Source organism: Heteronotia binoei, chromosome 21, assembly GCF_032191835.1.
Source record: "Heteronotia binoei isolate CCM8104 ecotype False Entrance Well chromosome 21, APGP_CSIRO_Hbin_v1, whole genome shotgun sequence".
Taxonomy (NCBI): domain Eukaryota; kingdom Metazoa; phylum Chordata; class Lepidosauria; order Squamata; family Gekkonidae; genus Heteronotia; species Heteronotia binoei.
The window spans coordinates 193530287-193552040 of NC_083243.1; the positions used below are offsets into that span (position 1 = coordinate 193530287).

The following is a 21754-nucleotide window of genomic DNA, read 5'->3' on the forward strand; positions in this document are numbered from 1 at the left end:
ACTAGCTATTTAGGTAGGTGAAGTGTTACAAAAGTTTTCTGCTGCACTGTGGCTTACAAACAACAAAGGACATATAATTCCTTCAGAGGAGGTACTGAAGTCCACACCTACTGACTTGGCTAACACTAATGGGAGTCAGATTTGTGGTTTGGAGCAGTGCTTGGACGCACAGTGTGGAAACTAGTTTTTCTATCTCTATACTTACCTAACAAACACTTTTCTGTTTCCAATTTGGTATGGAAAATCCATTGATCACTGCCTAATTCACTTGATTGGCAGGATCAGCCCTGCTCTCAGAAGCCAAAACAAAACAAAAACCACACAATATGGTGGATGAAGCCAGCTGTGATTGATGGCACATGCTATAAACACAGTAATCCAGGGTCCTGCCATACACTACTGACATCATGTCTGTGTCTTTTTTTCTGCTTCTGACTATATTATCCAATGGCTACTTTTGATTAAAAGAAAATTGGATTAAATCACACAGAACATTAAGTAACACACAGTCTGGCCAGCACAGTATAAGAAAAAACAACAACAAAACACTTTCTCACCCTTTACTGTTACAGCAATACTTATTTTGTCATAAATAGGGTGATTACAGACCGGCACTTTGGGCCAACTCAGAGATGCCTCATAAATCTACCCGAAAAATCCTTCCACACACAAACATCTGCTGCCCGTCTCCATCCCGTACTCACCCCATCCTCCGGCGGCCTCAGAGAAGCTCAAAAAGCTACCACTGTTGAAGTGGTAGTAAATATTTGAGCCACACACCAGTCGCCTCCTCGGTGTCTGGAAGCAGAAGGGCACAGGGGAGGTGTGAAACCGCCAACCCACCCCAAGCCGTTTCCAGCTTTTCTTTTTCCTTTTGGTAAAACCTAACCAGAGCACTTGACCACACAAGCGCTCGACTCTTGGAGGGAGAAAAAAAGCAATTAGGCTTCTGAGGCGCCTCCCTGTCTGAATGCACCAAGTCCCCTTGCAGACAGGATGGGGCCGCCTCGCTGGAGAGCATGTGGAAGCTTCAGGGCTGCTCTTTTTGGGACGCCTCCAATACGCCCCTAAATGCTCGTCTGTTAGCAGCCATAGAGTCTCTTTTTCAGTATCATTATTCTCAGATGTTTTTAAAATGCCAATTTTAACACATAGATTTATTCCCCCCTCCCATCTTATGCTCTATTATCAGAAAAAAGCAAAATGAGTCAGCTTATGCCATTTTAAAAGAAATGTATTTAACTGATCTGAGTGCATTTAAGGTATTTTCTCAAGTGACATTAAGAACACATTTTAACCAAAGATATACCAAACTTTTGAATGTTCTTAATGCACTGGGAAATAGCTGTTTCTGTGTCAAATGTCGTCTCACTTAAGATACAATTCACAAACTGAAAAATGTGTCTCACATGTAAAAAAGACCTGCAGCAGGAAAAAAATATAGACTTAAAAGAGGAAAGCATGGCTCTGAAGGAATGGAGGAGTCTGGCATTACCAAAGTGTGTCCAAACACTGCCCAAAACCAGTGCAATAGTAAGAAAGGAGAAAAATAACACGGGTATCAAATACTTGTGTATATAAATTACTATGCATTGCCGTGAAGACATACTGTATTTTGCTTTCGTGTGGTTCACATACACAAAATACTAGCCATTAGTAATTAGCAGATATGAAAGTTTTGATCACCAAGCAACACACAGCATTTGCAAACTCTTGTTGTTGTTTTTCCTGAAAAGGAGGCTAAAAATTGGCATCCAGCTCAAAAGGACTGTACTTGTGAATATTTACAGAAGTAATGAAAGGCCATGCACCAAAATGCCAAAAACCCATTGAAGCCAAGCCTGTTTACAGAAGGTAGTTTTGAAAAAAGTAGAATTTTAAAATAAACCAATGCAAAGGAACTATTTTTTGCTTTAACATTGCTTCTATTTGTCTTGCTCAACCTCTCAAGTATAATTTTCTGTAAGTGATTTTTAAAAGTGGGATGCAAATAAATACCTAGGGGGTTAGGCATTTTGGCAACTGTAGTTATGAAAACGTTCTTCCAACTACTCACCCAATAGAAAATATTTTATCATACAAGCTTTGCTCATTTCAGTTAACAGTAACCTGGCAACAAAAAGAAAAAGAAAAAGAGAGAGACGGAAGGAGAAGCAAAGCTGCAACACAGAGAAGTTTAAGCTTCTCTTCTACGGGATGCCTGCAATGCATACATTAAAATAAAAGCTGCATATTCATCTCCTACTACTTGGCTGTGTTTAGGAAAAGTCTTTGAAGCACATCAGTAAAGATACTCAAGGAGCTATACTCACCAGTGTGAATCTTCTCGTGTCTCTGTAGCAGGTACTTCTGTATGAAACGCATGTCGCACTGACTGCACTGAAAGGGTTTTTCACCTTAAACAATATAATTCCACATCTGTAAGTTAAAAGCTAAAAACATTTGTTTCTAACAAATACTGCTGAAGAAGAAAACAGTTGCTTATTGCAATCCAGCACCTGAGTGGATTCCAAACAGTATAGAAAAGCCTACTTAAAAATGGTAAGTACTACAAATCCTGTGAGCCTGTAATGCTGACAGAAAAATAACACTCATAAGAAAATAGGCTTCACGATGCTGAAATATGATATAAAATCTAGCATAATATTACACATATTTTCTAATTATCCAGAAATAGTTATCCCATCCACTTCCCTCCCTCAGAGGCAAAATTTTCCCTCCATTTCCACCTCCCACCCCCATCTGACTGAGCCACCCTAGTAATGTGTTTTCCTCTTTCCTGAAGAACTCTGGCTATCCCACCCTGTCACAGTATAATATTTTGGCTCTTTGCTCAGCCCAGGAACCTGAGGAAGCAATGGGAGCCTCCCTTAACTTATATGACATTTGAGAAGTTTTTATATTCCAAATTAGCAAAATATTTTATTCAACATAGAGGGGAAAGGTGAAATCAGGAAAAATTTCTGAGGTAACCCAATACAGATAACGCTGAGGTAAAATCAGTACACGCACAGATTTTAGTTCTTATGTTTCAGGCTAATGAGAGTTTCTTAAGCTTTTCACAGCGACTTATGCCTTTATGTTGAACAAAATAGGAGTCAATTGCACCTTTTAGACCAACTTAGTTTTATTCAGAACGTAAGCTTAGTGCACGAAAGCTTACGTTCTGAATAAAACTAAGTTGGTCTTAAAGGTGCAATCGACTCCTATTTTGCTCTACTACTTCAGACCAAACCGGCTGACTACTTGGATCGACCTTTATGTTGAGAGGCTTTTGTTCCAGTGTTTTCCCCAAACACTTCAGTATACTTTCTTTGAGTATTCTCTGACTCTTTAATTTCAAGAAGGCCGGGGAACTCTTTCCAGTATCTAAAGCCCTTCTCTTGAAACCCCATTACTTTTATTGAGTTTTAAACTGACTTGTATAGTCTCTAATCAGACTAAATCAGTTGAAGGACTGTGAATGGGTTAATTCTTGACAGAAACAGAGAGCTGTGAGTGACAGGCTGCTCCAAGGGATCCGATTGGTTAGCATCAGCAGAGGAAAGAAATTCTCTTCAGCTTCCAGTTCAGAAATCTTTCCTCAGCTGATGCTAACCAATCGGATCCCTTGGAGCAGCCTGTCACTCACAGCTCTCTGTTTCTGTCAAGAATTAACCCTTCACAGTCCTTCAACTGTTTACACAGCACTTCTAAGCTTTTAAAAGTGCAGTCTGTCACATGTCCCATCCTTTGAATTAATTGCTTCAGGTTCTCACAAGCCTCTCCTATGCAATGGGTTGAAGCATGCATGTGCATTTTATCTTTTTGTTTTACATTAATACAAAAATTAACCATCTTATACAAACACATATACATCATTCAAAATGCATCAGCAACCTGTTTCAACATTAGGTGTTTCCGGAGAGTGCATCCACAATGACATTCTACTTCCCTTTTACGCGCAACATGTCACAGTTGTAATCCTGTAACCTATGGCCCACACTATTGCCAAACATTCCTTTTGTTAAATCTATAGCGGAAATAAAATGTGCAGCCCCTATGGTTTCCACTAGTTTATCCAGCCTTGGCCTTGTTTTAACTTTGATAGTCAACACAAAAACTTACTGTCTGATCCGGTTTGGGGACTAAAAAAACCAGTGAGACCCAAGGACTTTCTGAATGAAATTTACGTCCAAGGTTTAACATTTCTTTAACCTCTCTCTCCACACTGATGGCATTTGGGCCAGTTACTCTATAAGGTGGGAGGATAATAGGCCTAGTAGTTCCAGTATTGATCTTGTGCTGCGTTAACTGGGTTCTTCCTGGGAAACTGGGAAATATAGACATTAAGACAGCCTTTATGTGCCATTGTTGGTCTTTAGTTAGGGTTGGTACTAAATTTACCTCACTATCTTCCCCCAACTTGTCAAAGCAATTTCATCTTTTCACCTTCTTCTGGATTTAAGAATCAATTACTTCTATCCTGTTAAGGCTTTATATGAAACATATTACACTGTCCCCCTTCAGAATTTACATTTACCAGATAGTTTACATTTGAAAGCTTGTTTACAACTCTGAACGGCTCTTCCCAAGCTTCTTCCAGCTTGTGCTTTCTCTGATGTTTCAACACGAGAGCTTGAAGACTCGCTCTCTGGCTTTGGTGTCATACCAGGTCTTCTGTTTCTGTTGGGCTCTTTGCAAGTTGCCTGCAGCAACTACTATCAGCTTTTCAGGTTCTCCTGCAGCTCCTGAAGATAGGTGACTACATCTCTGCTTCCAATGTCCTCTTGTCCTGTCCATGCTTTTTAAAGAACGTCCATAGACCCTCTTGCCTGACACCCAAACGGCAGCTTGAAGGGACTAAAACCAGAACTCTTCATGATAGCCAAACAACAGCTGTTGAAGTCACTGATTCCAGTTGTTAGGATGTTTCACAGCATAGGTCTTCAGTTTGTGAGTCAAGGTGCTATTTCATTTAGACCAGTGGTGGCCAAACTGCAGTTCGGGAGCCACATGTGGCTTTTTCACGTATACTGTGTGGCTCTCGAAGCCCCCACCACTCCATGGGCTGGCTTGGAGAAGGCATTTCTCTCTTTAAATCACTTTTCCAAGCCAAGCCAGCCAGCAGCTTGGAGAATGCATTTAAAGTTGCTTTCTTTTCCCCTCCCCCTCCCATTTTCCTTCCTTCCTTCCTTCCTTCCTTCCTTCCTTCCTTCCTTCCTTCCTTCCTTCCTTCCTTCCTCCCTCCCTCCCTCTTGTGGGTCTCAAACATGTCTTCCAGCTCTCAAACATTTGACATTTATTCTATGTGGCTCTTACATTAAGCAAGTTTGCCTCCCCCACCCAGTGGGTAGTGGTGAGGTGTTTGATTCCACAAGCGTGCAACAGTTCCTCCATCCCTTGGGACATGAATGTTGTTTCCAAATCTGTGACCATCTCCTGTGGAAAACGTATCCTGATGAAGACCGTCAGTAGGGCATCTGTGGAGGTTTTCACTTTGATTTCCCTTAAAGGTATTGCTCATGGGAATTATCTTGTATGGTCAAAATATATTTATTCCCAAACTGGGTTGCTTTGGAAATTGGTTTTACAATATCCACTCTGATTTTAGAGAACACTTCTGACACACGCAGAATTGGTTGAAAGATTCCCTTTGTTTTATCTTGCGCCTCGCCCCACTAGCTAACATGTTTGACAAGACTAGCAAAGCACCCTGATGTCTTTTCCCATACTGGGCTAACAGAAACTTGTTTGCAGCCTATCTGTAGACGTTGCTCCTTAGATGTCCACACATAGGTTTCTCATGGGCCAGCTGTAAAAGTTACATCCTATATTTTCTGGGGATTACTAGCTGTTTGTGCTTCTCCCAGGCAGCAGCACAATTACACCTCATAGACACTGTATACCAGGGGTGTTAAACACGCAGTCCTGGGGTCGAATCAGGCCCCCAAGGGCTCCTTTCAGACCCCTGAGCAACTGGCTGTCATCTGCTTCCTTCTCTCTCTCTCTTGCTTCCTTCTGCATAACAGCTTGCTTTGCAAAGCTTGCTCAATTGCACAGGAACTACAGAGTAAAACTTCTATTTTCTCCATTGGTTGAGGGAGGAAGGGGGGCAGGCAGAGTTTGTTTTTCCAGGCTCTCTCAATTGCACAGCAGAGCTACTGAGCCAAGGCTCTCTTCCTTCAATTGGCCAAGGCTCCTCCCCATCGTCCCCCCAGTCCCCTGGGGAAGGAAGGAAAGAGCCAGATTCCCTGGATCCCATGGGAGAAATACAAAGAAAGTACCTTTAAGACCAACAAGTGCTAATGTTTTAAGTTTTTAATATATATATATATTTAATTGTGTTTGTCTGTGTACTTTATAAAGTTTATATCTCCGTCACCTAATCTTAAATAGGACCACACATAGCCTGGTCCAACATGGCTCAGCCCAACCAGACATAGCCCGTCCCAACAAGGTCTCATTTATGTCAGATCTGGCCCTCTTAACAAATGTGTTTGACACCCCTGCTCTATACAGTCTCTTTTCTAGGGTCTTGACATTCAGTTGTCTCTTCCTGAGAAGTTTCAACCGTTTGCCACAAATTTTGCAAAGATTCATCTGCTTTTGCTCATTAACAAAATCTTCAGCGGGGTGGTGGTGGTGACTGAGCTTCTGGCCAGTTGCATCCCTCCTATGCTCCTGCTATTCCTGCAGAAGATTAATGACTACTCCCAGATAACACAGTCAAGTTTGGAAAGAACATCAAAGTCAAGTATGGGAAGAACCAAAGCAAAGAAAAGAACTAAAAACCCTCCCTGTAGACCTCCTAGAAAGGGTAAAACTGACTTAGAAGAATCTAAAGATTCTGACTTGGAGGCTTCTCAGAGGAAATGGCGGCGGGAGGGAGTATCCCTCCCCTAAGCGAACAGGCTGAAATACTGCATGTCCTAACAGAGATAAAGAATGAAATTAAGAAAGATATAAGGTCTCTTAGTGGAGAGGTTGGACAATTAAAAAAAGAACTTGGACTTATCAAACAGTCAGTCAAACCAATTAACAAGAAATTGGATGAACTCACTGCAGTGTTGAAAACAACTAATAAGAAAGCTGAAGCTGCATACCAGACGGCAAAAAAAGACAGCAGAGGATTTGAAAGACTTTAAGGATTTTGAGTCCTGGGCCAAAAATAAGATCATACTTCAGGAGTTAAAACTGTGAGAAAGAAAGGCCAAGCTTCGTCGAATATCTGTAAATTTTGGAGAGACAGAAAACCTCACTACAGCTTTAAATAGATGGCTGAGTCAGATTCTTCTCACAGAAGGAGAAGCAGAGTCTTTCCAAGAGATTGTTACCTCTGCCTTCTGATTAAACATTTCCAAAAAGCCTCCTGACAACATTTTCCTGGACATTGTTGTTGAATTTAAACAACTACAGATGAAGAACAAACTTTTTAAACTCGCCAGGGAAAAACAGAGACTGCACCTTGAAGGCACGATAGTTTTTTTTATTTCCTGATATCCCAGCTGAAGTAATGTATGCAAGGAGGAGACTGAGAGAAACAACGAAGATTCTACGCGATAGAGGAATTCAGTATAGGTGGTTACCGCTAGGCTATCTAGTGGTCAATATGGGAAATCAAACTTTTACTGCATATAATGAGGCAAGGAACTAATTCACAGTGTAATTAAACAAAAGTCTGGAAGAGTTTGAATTGGGAAATTATGGGTTTTTTTGAGAAGTTAAGAGCAATTAATAAGAGAATATGTATATAGTTAGAAGTTAGCTAAAGATATGATAAATGGGAATGGAAAATGGAGATTGAATTGTTAAAGACAATGGATTAGCAAGGAGGTGTTGGGTGTGCCCCCCCCCCCTCCAAGACCTTCGACTGTAGATATTTTTCTGCAGCACCCAGCTTTGGAGGTAACCCTGTCCATCTTTCTTTTGCAGGCACGAGAGAAGATAGTTAAAGTTTTAAAAATTAAGTGTGTAAAGATGTAAGTACGTGAAAGAAGTAGTTTTGGAAACAAAAATATAATTAGGATTAGAACAAGAATAAGGAAAAGTGGTACGTGGATCGGGTGAAATTGGGTAAAGAAAGGAAATACGATAAAGAGGAAGGAGTTTATTTATTTTCGTTAGTATTCAGTTTGATTTGTTGAAGGTAATAAGCAAAAAACAAATGTTTTTTATACGAGATGTATAAACATGTTGATATATGTAGACTTAATAAAATATTAATTTAAAAAAAAAATCTTCAGCATGGATTCCCTGAAACAAGCTCCCTGTATTCTGGGCTCCATTTGTAAATTTTCTTATATGTTGCTACAATTGGTTACCTTAGCAACCTCTTGAGCTTCAGGAATAGTCTGCTGCACTGAAGCCTGATTCTGAGACCTACTCCTGATCATTGCTTTAATTACTTCAGCTTGTGAGACCAGGTCATTCCCCAATAAAATTGGAAAATCCAATTCTCCCCACACTGCTACGATCTATTTTCCCTGGAATCCTTTATATTTAATTGGAAGTTCTGGCAAATCCACATCCAACTCTGCGCCACTGATTCCCTTAATCCTGTATTGTCTTCCTCATATATATTCTTCTTTCTTTACGAAGTTAGGCTTTATTGAGGTGACTTCTACCCCTGTATCTCCAAGGGCAGCCCTAGGGCACACCCTCCTCCTCCACGGTGCGTGCCCTGCTGCCTGCACCCTACTGCCCCTCCATGGGCCGCGGGGAGGGTGTGCAGCTGGTGTGTGGCCTCTGTAGTGCTCAGAGCCGCAGAGAGGCCATATGCCGGCCAGGCATCCTCCCCACACTCTTTGGGCTTTGCTCGCAGGAAGGGTGTGGGCGGTGATGCAGTGAAAGCGCTGTAGAGGAGGGCAGTGGGCATGTGGTGGGGGGGATTTGCCTATGGTGCCGGGATTGGGGGAGGGTCCAATTCTATGCCCACCTGGCCTGGTGCCCTAAGCAAATGCCTAATTTGTCAAGTGGCAGGGCCACCTCTGTGTATCTCTCTAGCCTATTCTTTGTTGTAAATGTCTACAGACTCCAAATATTCCCTGTTTAAACCTTCCCACACCTTACAGACTTGTAAGACTCTAGCTAGTCTCTCTGTTCGGGCTGCTTCTACTACAGAGTCTAGTGGGACTTCTTGACTGCTTCTGTCCTTTTAAATAATTTGACAGTCTTCCTGAAGTTTGCCATTTTCCTTTGTCTAACTTTGGACAATAGGCTTTCATATGTCCTTCTTCTAGGCAGTTAAAATGCATCATCCCTCTCTTTCTAGTTAGTTTGGGAGTGTTCCGCCTTACAGAGTTGATTTTAGATGGCTCAGTTTTTTCTGAGATGCCCCAAACTATTATTTTTCTTGATGGGGTGTAGGGAAAAGAGTTCCTCCCAAATCCCCTTCTATCTCATCTAATAAAGTGGAGTTTTCATCTACCATTTTTAACTTTTTAACTCTCAGAAATCATCTAAGTTGTGTAGGAACTTGTCTATAAAACTGTTCAAAGCCTATTAATTACTTCAGTTGTTTAAATGTCTGTACTTTACTTGCCTCGACCCATTTGTTTTGCCCTGTTTTTTTTAAATTTCTCTGAAAGCTCTTCTACTTTGTTCAGCCATCAGCCCAAATGTAACTCTGACCCTTTCCATAAAGCAAATGACTGAGGTCTTGTAATCCCTCATCTCTGAGTAACCTTCACTGAGTAACCTCCACAAATCTGTGGAAGCAAACAAATCATTCTGTCCTCATCTACGACCCTAAAATCTAAAAATGTTTGTTCAAAGCTGAAGAGAAATACCTCCACAACCTTTCCCCCTCTTTTATGGTAACTATAGTAATAGTTGTTATTTATTGGATGATGAATCACCCCATTTTGGCTTTTGCCGGACTCTGGGCAATGTACAACAGGCATTATAAAAACAACACAGAGAGTAACACAACAAAATCAATTTAAAAAGTCATTAAAAGTCCAGATGATGCCCTATAGGTTACTTATCTACATTTTTGGACAACTAGGGTAGTTTTTTTGGGAGGGGGGGGGGAAACTTGCAGAACATTTGGGGCAGGTGGAGAGATGAAAATGTTGAAATTTGTTTTGTTCCACTGAGGTACTTTCCCCACCTCTGTGTGGAAGTGGAAATTGAAATTCTGCCCTTAACTGGATTTATTTCATCTTCATACTATATGTTTCTTTTTCATGTTCCCTCTCAGCTTCCTCTCTTGCTGTGCTATTTTAGTCTTTTCTCAGTTCTGGTTATTCTAGTTATTCTTTTTCTGCTTCAGTTCTGGCTAATTCTACTTCTTTTCCTGCTTCAATTCTTTTTCTTTATCTTCTACTTTTGCCACTTCAATTTCAATTCTCATCATTTCTACCTCCCTACTAGGATTCTCCTCAGTGGATGTTTCCTCTCCCTCACCTATGTGGTGATGCCATTTCTGACAGGAATTCTGTGGTAATTTGTCACAAATTTATAAAATATTTTTATTACTTTAGATTGTATCTGTGGTGGTACAAACTAGTTGTTTCTTTTTTTAAAATATATTGCAATCCAAAGTAATATACACACATATATAGAATGATTTTTTTAAATTACAGAAAGAGAAGGTATTACCAAACATTCGTTATGACTAAGGAGTAATTAATTTCAAATTAACAATTCTGTGGGAGAAAATAGAGAAAATCTTCTACTTTATATTTACCATAACTGGAGTTATCTATCTTAGGGATCTCACCATATTTCTGTAGGTATTCTAATATCGGATACCAGATAGAAAAAAATATATCTGAATCTGGGTCTATTAATCTTTTAATAATAATAATAATAATAATAATAATAATAATAATAATAATAATAATAATAATAAATTTTATTTCTATCCCGCCCTCCCCACCTCAGCAGGCTCAGGGCGGCTAACAACATTTTATAAAAACATACAATAATAATAATAAAACCTTTAAGTTTAACAATATAAAACATCAACAATAAACTTAATAACATTAAAAACCAGTTCAATAAATACAGTTATTCTGCGGTATAGTTCTTCAACCGCGTTGGCGGCTCCTTAATTTCTGATCTTCCTAACAGTCCGGGTGTGCAAATTTGAAAAGGACGGTCTTGCAGGCCCTGCGGAACTGCTCAAGGTTCCGCAGGGCCCGCACCTCCTCGGGGAGTCGGTTCCACAGAGTAGGAGCCGCAATCGAGAATGCCCGTGCTCTGGTGCTCTGATATTTTATCTCCTTCGGCCCGGGGATGGTCATTAGATTTTTCCCGACTGACCTCAGTGCTCTCTGGGGTTCGTATGGGGAAAGACAGTCCCTCAGGTAGGCAGGTCCTCGGCCATATAAGGCTTGTTCATTTCAGTTAGCTTGGCCATAATATATATATTCTATATCTTCAAATGCCATAAATGCCATAAAGTTAGAGAAGGAGCCAATTCTGCTTTCCATTTTTGTGCTATCGCCAATTTGGCTGCATAAATTAAAAATGCTATTCTTTTATGATTAATTGAGGATATTTTAGAGTCTTTCCTAAAATTTAGCAAAATGAACTCATGAGCTAAATTTATCTGCACACCTGTGATTTCTAAAATTCTATTTATTATCTTCTTCCAAAATAAAAAAAATCTTTGGACACCAGAACCTATTTGCTTACACTGTCTCTAACAAACAGGCTTAATTTGAGTATTTATAAAAGCCAATTTTTGTGGGGTAAAGTACTATAATGACATAAGTTTGAAATTTTGCCATCTAACCAAAATAATGCTAGTTATATTTTCATAAGCATTCCATATAGAATCCCAATCTTGAGGTGAAAATTTAATATTGCATTCTTTCTCCCATTTCTGCTATATGAAAGTGATTTGTCTAGCTTTTGTTCTTCTAAAATATAATATAATATTGATATTGTGCCTTTTTCTCCACTGTCAATTTGTTTTAAGATATTCTCAAAGTTTGACAGTGGATGTCTTATTCTTTATATTAATTTAATGGAAGATGAAAGGTGTTGAAGTTGCAAATATTTGCACCATGGCATTGATTTTTTAATCTTAGCTTCCAATGAGATCTTGTCTATGAATTTATTCTTATGTATCAGATCAATTAATTTTGTTATTCCAGCTACATGCATATCATTATATTCTATAGGGTTCAGAGCAGGGACAAACCATGTTGTCCTATAAAGCTACTATAAAGCTACTAAATCTAGAGATTTCAAGTAGTAATTTTTTCCTCATTCAATCCCAGGTTTCTAATACTGGAGAGATAAATATATTAGATTGCAATTTAGAAGGCCTATCAGTATATTTTTGCCAGATCACTTCCTTGATATTGTAGGGGTGGGTATACTCATCTAACAGTATAGTCCAATCAGGTGCATCAATTTCTTTTAGCAGTTTCTAACCACACCAGACCAGGAATCTCCGCAGTCTTCAGAGCTACCTCTGTTTGATTAGGTAGCGAAATTCTCCCCTCTCTAGAAGATCTATCCTTCCCCTTGGCCTGAATGGGAGTCTTTGCCTACTGACCAAACTTCCTTGCCAACTTTCCCCCAATTCTCTTGTCTGTGTTAAACTGCTTTCAGTCAGGGCTGAATCCTGAAACTGTCAGTACTCAACACTTCTCAGCTAGGGCTGAAATCAGACTAAATTCTCTTCAGCATCCAGTTCAGAAATCTTTCTCTGCTCAGATGATGCTAACCAATCGGATCCCTTGGAGAAGCCTGTCAATCACAGCTCTCTGTTTCTGTCAAGAATTAACCCTTCACAGTCCTTCAGCTGTTTACACAGCACTTTTAAGCTTTTAAAAGTGCAGTCCATCACACCAAACTACAGATCTCTTGCTGGCCAAATTGGAAAAAGATAAACAAGGAAACACCAGAAATTGTGCTACTTGTGAGCCTACTACATATAAAAAACAAGTCTGAAATTAACTGTAACATTACTTCTTTTCTGGCATTTTTGACACTTTGGTGCATGGAATATTTAAGACTAGATGCCACGTTTCCTGCACGTTGGCATATAAAGTATACATTATCAGTGCATTGTTTAAGACTCAGTAGTTCTTCAAGTAACAGAAAAGAGAACATAAATTCAAGCAATACCTGTATGAATGAAGACATGCCTCTGTAAATGGTAGTTGGTTCTAAAGGCAGCATTGCAATGCTCACAAATGTGAGATTTGGTAGTTTTCAGACCCAGTGATCCATCCTCATTTATTGTAAGAATCTATTTTGAAAAGGGCAAAATTTAGTCTTGCAATACCCTCTGAAAGAATTTTATCAGATCTAAATGACCTCATGACTGAAAAAAACAAGGGCGTCAAGAAAAAAGCCACAATGCCAAATAGAGAGAAGCTGTTAATATAATCTCAGGCGCCTATTTTCCTCAAGTGACACTTCTTCACATTATTTTTTTTTCATTTACATAAACCTGAAACACATATATTAATATGAAAAATATTATACTAAAAAATAAAATGCTTATCCTGCAGGGGAAATGGTTTAGAGCAGGGGTGGCCAAACTGTGGCTCAGGAGCCACATGAGGCTCTTTCACACATATTGTGTGTCTCTTGAAGTCCCCACCACCCCGTTGGCCGGCTTGGAGAAGGCATTTCTCTCTTTAAATCAGTTATCCAAGTCAAGCCAGCTGGAGGCTTGGAGAATGCATTTAGAATCATAGAATCATAAAATCATAGAGTTGGAAGGGACCTCTAGGGTCATCTAGTCCAACCCCCTGCACAATGCAGGAAACTCACAAATTCACAGGATCTTCATTGCTGTCAGATGGCCATCTAGCCTGTTTAAAAACTTCCAAGGAAGGAGAGCCCACCACCTCCCAAGAAAGCCTGTTCCACTAAGGAATCGCTCTAACGGTCAGGAAGTTCTTCCTAATGTTGAGCCGGAAACTCTTTTGATTTAATTTCAACCCACTGGTTCTGGTCCTACCTTCCGGGGCCACAGAAAACAATTCCACACCATCCTCTATATGACAGCCCTTCAAGTACTTGAAGATGGTGATCATATCATCTCTCAGCTGCCTCCTCTCCAGGCTAAACATGCCCAGCTCCTTCAACCTTTCCTCATAGGACTCGGTCTCCAGACCGCTCACCATCTTCGTTGCCCTCCTCTGGACCTGTTCTAGCTTGTTTATATGCTTCTTAAAATGTGGTGCCCAAAACTGAACACAATACTCCAGGTGAGGTCTTACCAGAGCAGAGTAAAGCGATACCATCACATCACGTGATCTGGACACTATACTTTTGTTGATACAGCCCAAAACTGCATTTGCCTTTTTAGCCACCGCATCACACTTTTGACTCATGTTCAGCATATGATCCACTAAGACCTCTAGATCCTTTTTGCACGTACTACTGCTAAAGTTAAAGTTGCTTTCTTTCCACCTCTGCCTCCCCCCTCCTTTATCTATTTCTTTCCTGCCTGCCTGCCTTGCGGCTCTCAAACATCTGGCATTCATGTCTTGCGGCTCTCAAACATCTGATATTTACTCTATGTGGATCTTACATTAAGGAAGTTTGGCCACCCCTGGTTTAGAATATTGTTCAGGCTGCAGTAACTTGCCATCCTTCCATTATAGAAGGCCATAAAATCTCTCATACAATTATGTCCTGAGAGTGGCCCTACAAAAGAAAAGAACAGAACTCTACAGAGACTTGAATTTTATTACCTCAAAAGTGAAACAATGGGGATTTTTTGTGAACGAACATTGGTAACCAGAATTATGTGTATGCTTATGCACAGGCCTTGGATTCAGTGGGAGCTCACAGGAGCACAGCTCCTGAACCTTTCTGAGAGGTCCACCTCCTCATTCTGAGAGTTCCATCTGCTTGTCCATTGAATAGTATGTGCAGCTGCATAACAATCCCTGGATGAGCTCCACCACCTATTTTTCTACAAAATGACCTCTGCTTATGCAATAACAAATGTGTACTTTATCAGATTTGCCTTCAATTGAAAAGCGTAAGATCAGATGTTTCAGTCTTAATTGCATGTAACAATCTGCAATTTAACTAACACAATGTTTTCAGAGTCATGTATCCAGCAGCTGAAAAAATGCACCATTAGTGATAATTGACTCTAAAAACAATCTAGACTGTTCTGAAAGTCAATATGACCTGCCTTATTTCTCATACAGGCAATAAATAGACTCTCAACAATTTTACAACGTTCCTTTAAAACAGTGGAATGTATATTAATTTTTATGCTCATTAGGTGAAGTTGCAAACTCAATACCAGAAAATGTCTCTTCAGAACCCAACCTGCTCCTTGTCCATGCTGTGTCCTTCCCTTTCTATACACTCTTAGGAAGATTTGAAGGACAACTTCACAAAATAGGAGAGCAGGTTTCTGCATCATTCTCAAAATATGAATGATAGAGCCATATGGAAACAGTTGCTGATTATTACTGCATATAATCTGTAAATACTTCAGGCATGGCTAATGGAAACACTGGAATTAATTTCATCAACAATGCTACTCCCATTTTACCATGGGAACAGAGTCAGAGGTAGGCTGCTAGATCGGTGATACCAAAGCTGCATTTCTCAGTGAAAACCAATGTAGACAACAAAACTGAGCTTGAATTTGCAAACACTTGTTGCACAACAGGAAGGTTAAAACAAATCAATGTAATATGCTGCAAAAAATCAGGTTTTGCCAATACATTCAAAGGTGTGCACTTTTTGAGTTTCATCAGAAAAACTGAAGAAAACCTTGAAAAATGTGTTTTGCACTTTTAAAAACTGAATTGAATATTAATATGGTTCCTTTCAAATTAAATGCCCATGGATTTAAGGTAATCACTAAATTTCAAATGTACACAATAATTAATTTCAGCACTAATGCAAGTCTGATCAAAAACAAAAGTTATCACAACCACTTTCTTATCTGATTAATCCTACTATTAGAGTGTCTACAAAACCTGTATTGTTATTCATCTAACATAGCTTTTATCAATAAAACTGCACAAAATATTTGTTAAAGAAACTGCCTGGGAAGGCTGATATTAAAAGAATGCTGAAAGTTCAACCTGTAAAAAGTTGGAACAAACACCCTATAAATATCTGTGGTAGTGCTTTGGGATTGCAGTTGCGTATATGGTTACATGGTTTGTAATACTGAAAAATCCTGGTAAATTACCAGGCAGCCTTCAAGGCTGATTTCTACCTATCTCTTACCTTTGCTGGTGACCGCTGTTTCCTTTTCTTCTTTTTTTGCAAATCTAGCCCCTCTTGTAGTAGTTTTTTGTCCCTTTTTTGCTCTTCTGCTACATCAGTAAAGGTAATTTCTTGTTTTACACTTATCTGCTAAGATACCAAGTAATAACATTAGACATCATATTAATCACATATGAGAGACATTTCAGGAAACTTTTAAAACTTATTTAGTGCTGGTTTTGTGAGGGAAACTACTGCTATAAATTTCCTGTTTATAGAGCATGACCTTGACGTACTCTTTTTATGCCTTTCAACAGAGATGTTATTTGGTTACTGTGTTATCAAACATGTAAAATAGAACTTTCACCACACAAGGCATTTAATAATAATTTCTTTCAAACCTCTGACATTAGCAATGCTACTCCCATTTCACAATGGGAACTGAGTCAGAGAACAGGTGACATATCGAGCACGCCTAAGATCACAGTTGAGCTAGCCTATAGAATCACAGCTTACAAATCAGTGTAACATAATTTCAAACAAGTTTTAAAGACAAAAGAAAATGAGACAGCAGCAGTTCCGTATGTTTAAGCGTGGAACTGCTCTGATCACATAGAAAGAGAGACTAAAGAAATTCAAGAAAGGGTCTGATTTTATGGCAAAGTGGTAGAAGGGTAGGCAGCACAAAATCCTTCATCCCTGTAGCTGAGAGCACTGGGGCATGGTTAGGGACAAAATGCTTGGGAAAAACAGCCACAAGGAGGGAGGGGGTGGGAGCGGGGGTAGAAGGTTTATAATATCCATGTGCCCACTTGTTAAAAAGCAGACATACCATTCAGCCTCCTCTTTCTACATGTTTGGTGTTAAAGAATTAGTGCCATGATATCTAGTTTTGGTCTACATTTCCCAACTGAGACATGATATGTAATTTGACAAAAAAAAATCTATATTCTCAAATCTTCACTGAGAATTTAGGTTGTAATGTTACTGGTGTTAAACCATGGCATTTACCTTTCTATATTTTGTAAGGATTTTTTTACAGTAAATCCTTGTTCATGTTAACAGTATTTTAATTCACTCCCAGTACAAGAAGCCAGTTCCTGCACTCGCCTACTTTGAAATGTACTTTGAAATGTTTTAAAAATTCAGCACCCTCATCCCTACCACATTCCTAAACAGAGCTGCAACAACATTTAGCAGTGCTTATCGCTGCTCAAAGCGCAGGATGAATGCAGGCACTCAAAACTGAAGAACAAAGTCTACATAATACATATTTACTACTAAAAAATGTTTCTCAGCCTTATTTTGTAAAATTAGAAATTATCATGATTATTAGAAACAAAAGCAATTAAATATTCAATATCAGTTTCTTGTTTTAAAACAATTTATTATAATGTAATATATTGTAATGGTATGTTTGTCATTTGTCATTAACTGTTAATACACATATATAACATTTTCTCTACCCCACCCCCCCTTTTGGTGACCTCCAGCAGTGCCTACCCCCTTAACAAACATCTCCATATTACTATTTAATTTAGTTTGTTATAAGGTAATAAACTCTATCTATTAAAGAATCTTTCTCCAAAAAACCCAAAGGTTATAATTATAATCCATCTTCATGGTAGTTCTTCTTAGTTATTAGCAAGTAAACGAAAAATAATCCAATAATCCTATTTCTTAAACTGTAATCCACATATAGTTTCGCTAAAGATTAACCATTGTCAAAGATCACCAAATCCTTTAACGTTCCACAATGTCAGTTTCTTGTAACATAGCACTCATTCTCTTCCACCTCTCCTTGTTGATGATGGTCACTAAAAAAAAAGAACCCTGAAATTCTGAAATATGATTTGCAAATGATCTGTCATTGATCATCATTGTACAAGATGAAATAAGGCAGTTAATTACAGGCCATTGATTTTTCCGCTATAGTAGAAGAAGAAGAAGATATTGGATTTATATCCCGCCCTCCACTCCGAAGAGTCTCAGAGCGGCTCACAATCTCCTTTACCTTCCTCCCCCACAACAGACACCCTGTGAGGTGGGTGGGGCTGGAGAGGGCTCTCACAGCAGCTGCCCTTTCAAGGACAACCTCTGCCAGGGCTATGGCTGACCCAAGGCCATTCTAGCAGGTGCAGGTAAATGAAAAGTAATAAATAAATAAATAAGTGGAGGAGTGAGGAATCAAACCCGGTTCTCCCAGATAAGAGTCCACACACTTAACCACTACACCGAACTGGATCAATCTCTGATTAACTTCTCAGTCTCATCAGCCAATAGCAGAAATTTAACAGAGCAAAAGGCTCTAAAGCAGGGATGTCAAACTCATTTGTTAGGAGGGCCGGATGTGACACAAATGGGACTTTGTGGGCCGGGCCATGAGTGTCATAAAATATGCCAAGTAGTGGAGATATAAACTTTATAATGGACACAGGCAAATCCAATTAAAGATATTTTTTAAAATACAAACATGCTTAAAACTCTTTCAATGGTTTAATTTGGAAAGGTGGGGGATTAGTGGAATTTGGCAATGCAATTTTTAAAATAAAACATCAGGAAAAAGCACAAGGCTCTGACTCTGTGGAAACAATGAAATGGCATTGTAAATTTCTCCCCACCAGTCTACTCAGATTGGCAAAGCCTTTCCAGTATAATATCTCCCTTTGGCTGTGGGTTCCCACATTAAAGTACTCACTAGGTTAGGTCCATTCAGGAGAGATAAGCTGGCTGAAAGTATCAATCCTTGTTTGCGAGGACACAACTCAAGGAAGCATGAATTTCAACTAGCTATAGGAAAGCTGAAAATGTAACCATCTCCACTCCATTTGAAACCATTGCAGAGTACGGACAAAGCTGCAAAGAAAATTTGGAATGGATCTTAAAATCCACCCCGTGTTTTCCTTGCAGCAGCCAGCAAAGAAAGGCAGGGACTTAGCCTGCAAGCTTCAAAGGGTGCTTCAAAGAGCCTTTGAAGCTCCCAGGCTGAAACTGATAAGAGTCTCAGCCTGGAAGCTTCAAAGAGCCTGGGAGCTTCAAAGGGTAAGGACAGGAGGGGGAGGAGGGGGGAGAAAAGAGCCCCATGGGCCTGATCAAAGCCTTGGGTGGGCTGGATCCAGCCCATGGGCTGGGTGTTTGACACCCCTGCTCTAAAGGTTTTTTGTCCCAAAATGGTTTTTGAACCTAAGGTCTAAAGGTTTTTTGTCCAAAAAGGTCTGATTTTGCTTTGCAAAATAAATAAATAATATCATATGGCATTGTGTTTAGTATAAGAAGATAGAAGATATTGGATTTATATCCCGCCCTCCACTCCGAAGAGTCTCAGAGTGGCTCGCAATCTCCTTTACCTTCCTCCCCCACAACAGACACCCTGTGAGGTAGATGAAGATATTGGATTTATATCCCGCCCTCCACTCCGAAGAGTCTCAGAACGGCTCACAATCTCCTTTACCTTCCTCCCCCACAACAGGCACCCTGTGAGGTGGGTGGGGCTGGAGAGGGCTCTCACAGCAGCTGCCCTTTCAAGGACAACCTCTGCCAGAGCTATGGCTGACCCAAGGCCATTCCAGCAGGTGCAAGTGGAGGAGTGGGGAATCAAACCCGGTTCTCCCACATAAGAGTCCGCACACTTAACCACTACACCAAACTGGCTCTCCAGTTTGGCCAGGAGATCATAAGATTGTCAAGCAGCCAGAAGTTCTAGCTCTTTTAGTGTTATGCACCACTAGGAAGCGAGCTAGACATTTTTATGGCAAGAGATGTTTCAGAGGTGGTTTGCCAACGCCTCCCTCTGCATCACAACCATGATATTCCTTAGAGGCCTTTTCAGATACTAGCCATCACTGCTTAGCTTCCAAGATCTGACAAGATTGGGCTAGTCTGGGCTATCCAGGTCAGTGTGATATGAAGCAGGGTAAAACCTTCTACGTCCACTGACTTCCATGGTTAGAAGGCTGTAACTTTGCTGTAGCACTCCACTGTAAAAAGAGCAATCCTGAGTAGATATACTCAGAATCCTACTTAGGTCTACAAAATGGGGCTCACTTCCTCCCAGAAAAGCGTTCTTGACTGCACTGTAAAAACTTCTATTTTAGTCTTCATTTGTTGTTTCTGCTACACTATAAGGATTTATACTCTGGTAGAAGTTAATTATAGGATTTCCTCAACTGTCCGTGTAAATTGAATTATGCAAAATGCTTACAGGGACATTAACCGCATACTGAAGCCCTTGAGGAAGTCTGTCTTGCGTCTCCATCTCATCGTCATTCTTCACTGTCTCCTCATGCACCATGAGTTCATCATGTGGTATCATTTCTTGTTGTCGAAGCTCACTTTCTTGTAAGACTTCGTCTGCAGAAAGAATTTCTTGGTGTGCCATTCCTCGGTCATGAAGCACTGCTCCCTGTCGTTCCCCAGAAATGGCCGACTGGTCTGATGAGGCACCCATTCCAACCATATCCCTGGATGACTGCATTTGCTCTATGCTACCACATTTGAGAAACAATCCTCCCAGCTTATCTTCAATATTCATTCTTAAGTCCAAGAACCTAAAAAGAAAAAGCAGAAATCATCAAACTGAACAGAGTATTTGCAATTTACTTCAGTACTTATATTTTTAGATACATGCATAAAATGAGTTTAGAAGCCCCGAGTTGCAGAGCGGTAAGCTGCAGTATTGCAGTCCAAGCTCTGCTCACGACCTGAGTTTGATCCTGGCGGAAGCTGGGTTCAGGTATCTGGCTCAAGGTTGACTCAGCCTTCCAATCTTCCGAGGTCGGTAAAATGAGTACCTGGATTGCTTAGGGGTAAAGCGCAGATGACTGTGGAAGGCAATGGCAAACCACCCCATAACAAAAGTCTGCCAAGAAAACGTGATGCGATGTCATCCCATGGGTCACTAATGACTCGGTGCTTGCTTTTACTTTTTTTTCTGGTGCTCATCTTTTACCTTTACTATAAAATGGGTTGGATCCAAAGTTTATGTCCCATTAGCGGTGGACCCTCTCACATAACTGAATTAATCTGCTCTAGAGATCCTTCTGAACTAAACTATGCATTCCACATAGCCCCAGCTGTCAAGACATTGTACCTGCTTTAACTCACTTATAGCCTATTGACCTGACTAACGCCATCTTGTTTGCTATTACTAACCATGAGTCTGTAACTGTGCATTTCAAACGGGGAGGGAAGGTTGTAAATCCCATGAGAGGAATTTCTCACTTGGCATCTAGAGGCTCCCCAAGCCTTTGAAGCTGACCAGCCTCAAGGTAACCAGCGGGAGCCTTCCTGAGAAAGAGATAACAGAATGTGGGAACAGACAACTGTCTCTCAGGGTGCGAGAAGGAATTCTTTGTTATGCTATCTGCCTGTACAAAAATCCAAGAGAAACCTTGGAACGTACCAAACTCAATCTGCTTGTACCCGAGACCACTACTTCTTGAATAAACGAATTAATTTTGAAACAGAATGGTTCGATTTTATTTCAACGTTCAATGTCTGACACCAGCCTTCTTGGATTGCAGAGATATGCCCTTGAAAGTTTCCCCATTGCCACCACTTTTCTGCCAGCACCTTGAGCAGTTCATCAAATGTATTATACAGCCTGCTCTTG

The 21754-nt window shown here is 40.1% G+C and overlaps 1 protein-coding gene across 3 annotated transcripts in view; it reads right to left on the bottom strand.

Moving 5' to 3' along the window:
- The window catches only part of ZNF148 (zinc finger protein 148), a 38751-nt gene extending 18054 nt beyond the window's left edge, over window positions 1–20697 (bottom strand). Inside the window, exons 1-4 of one of the 3 annotated variants that reach the window (XM_060261091.1) lie at window positions 20345–20697; window positions 16165–16290; window positions 13072–13195; window positions 2313–2396 (exon numbers count right to left, since the gene is read on the bottom strand). In XM_060261091.1, coding sequence (XP_060117074.1) covers window positions 2313–2396; window positions 13072–13195; window positions 16165–16290; window positions 20345–20674 — 664 coding nt within the window. In that variant the 5' untranslated portion in view covers window positions 20675–20697. Of the gene's footprint in view, window positions 1–2312; window positions 2397–13071; window positions 13196–16164; window positions 16294–20344 lie in introns of all 3 variants that reach the window. The other 2 variants (XM_060261090.1, XM_060261093.1) reach the window with 2 other exon arrangements.
- Window positions 20698–21754: the final 1057 nt, after the last annotated feature.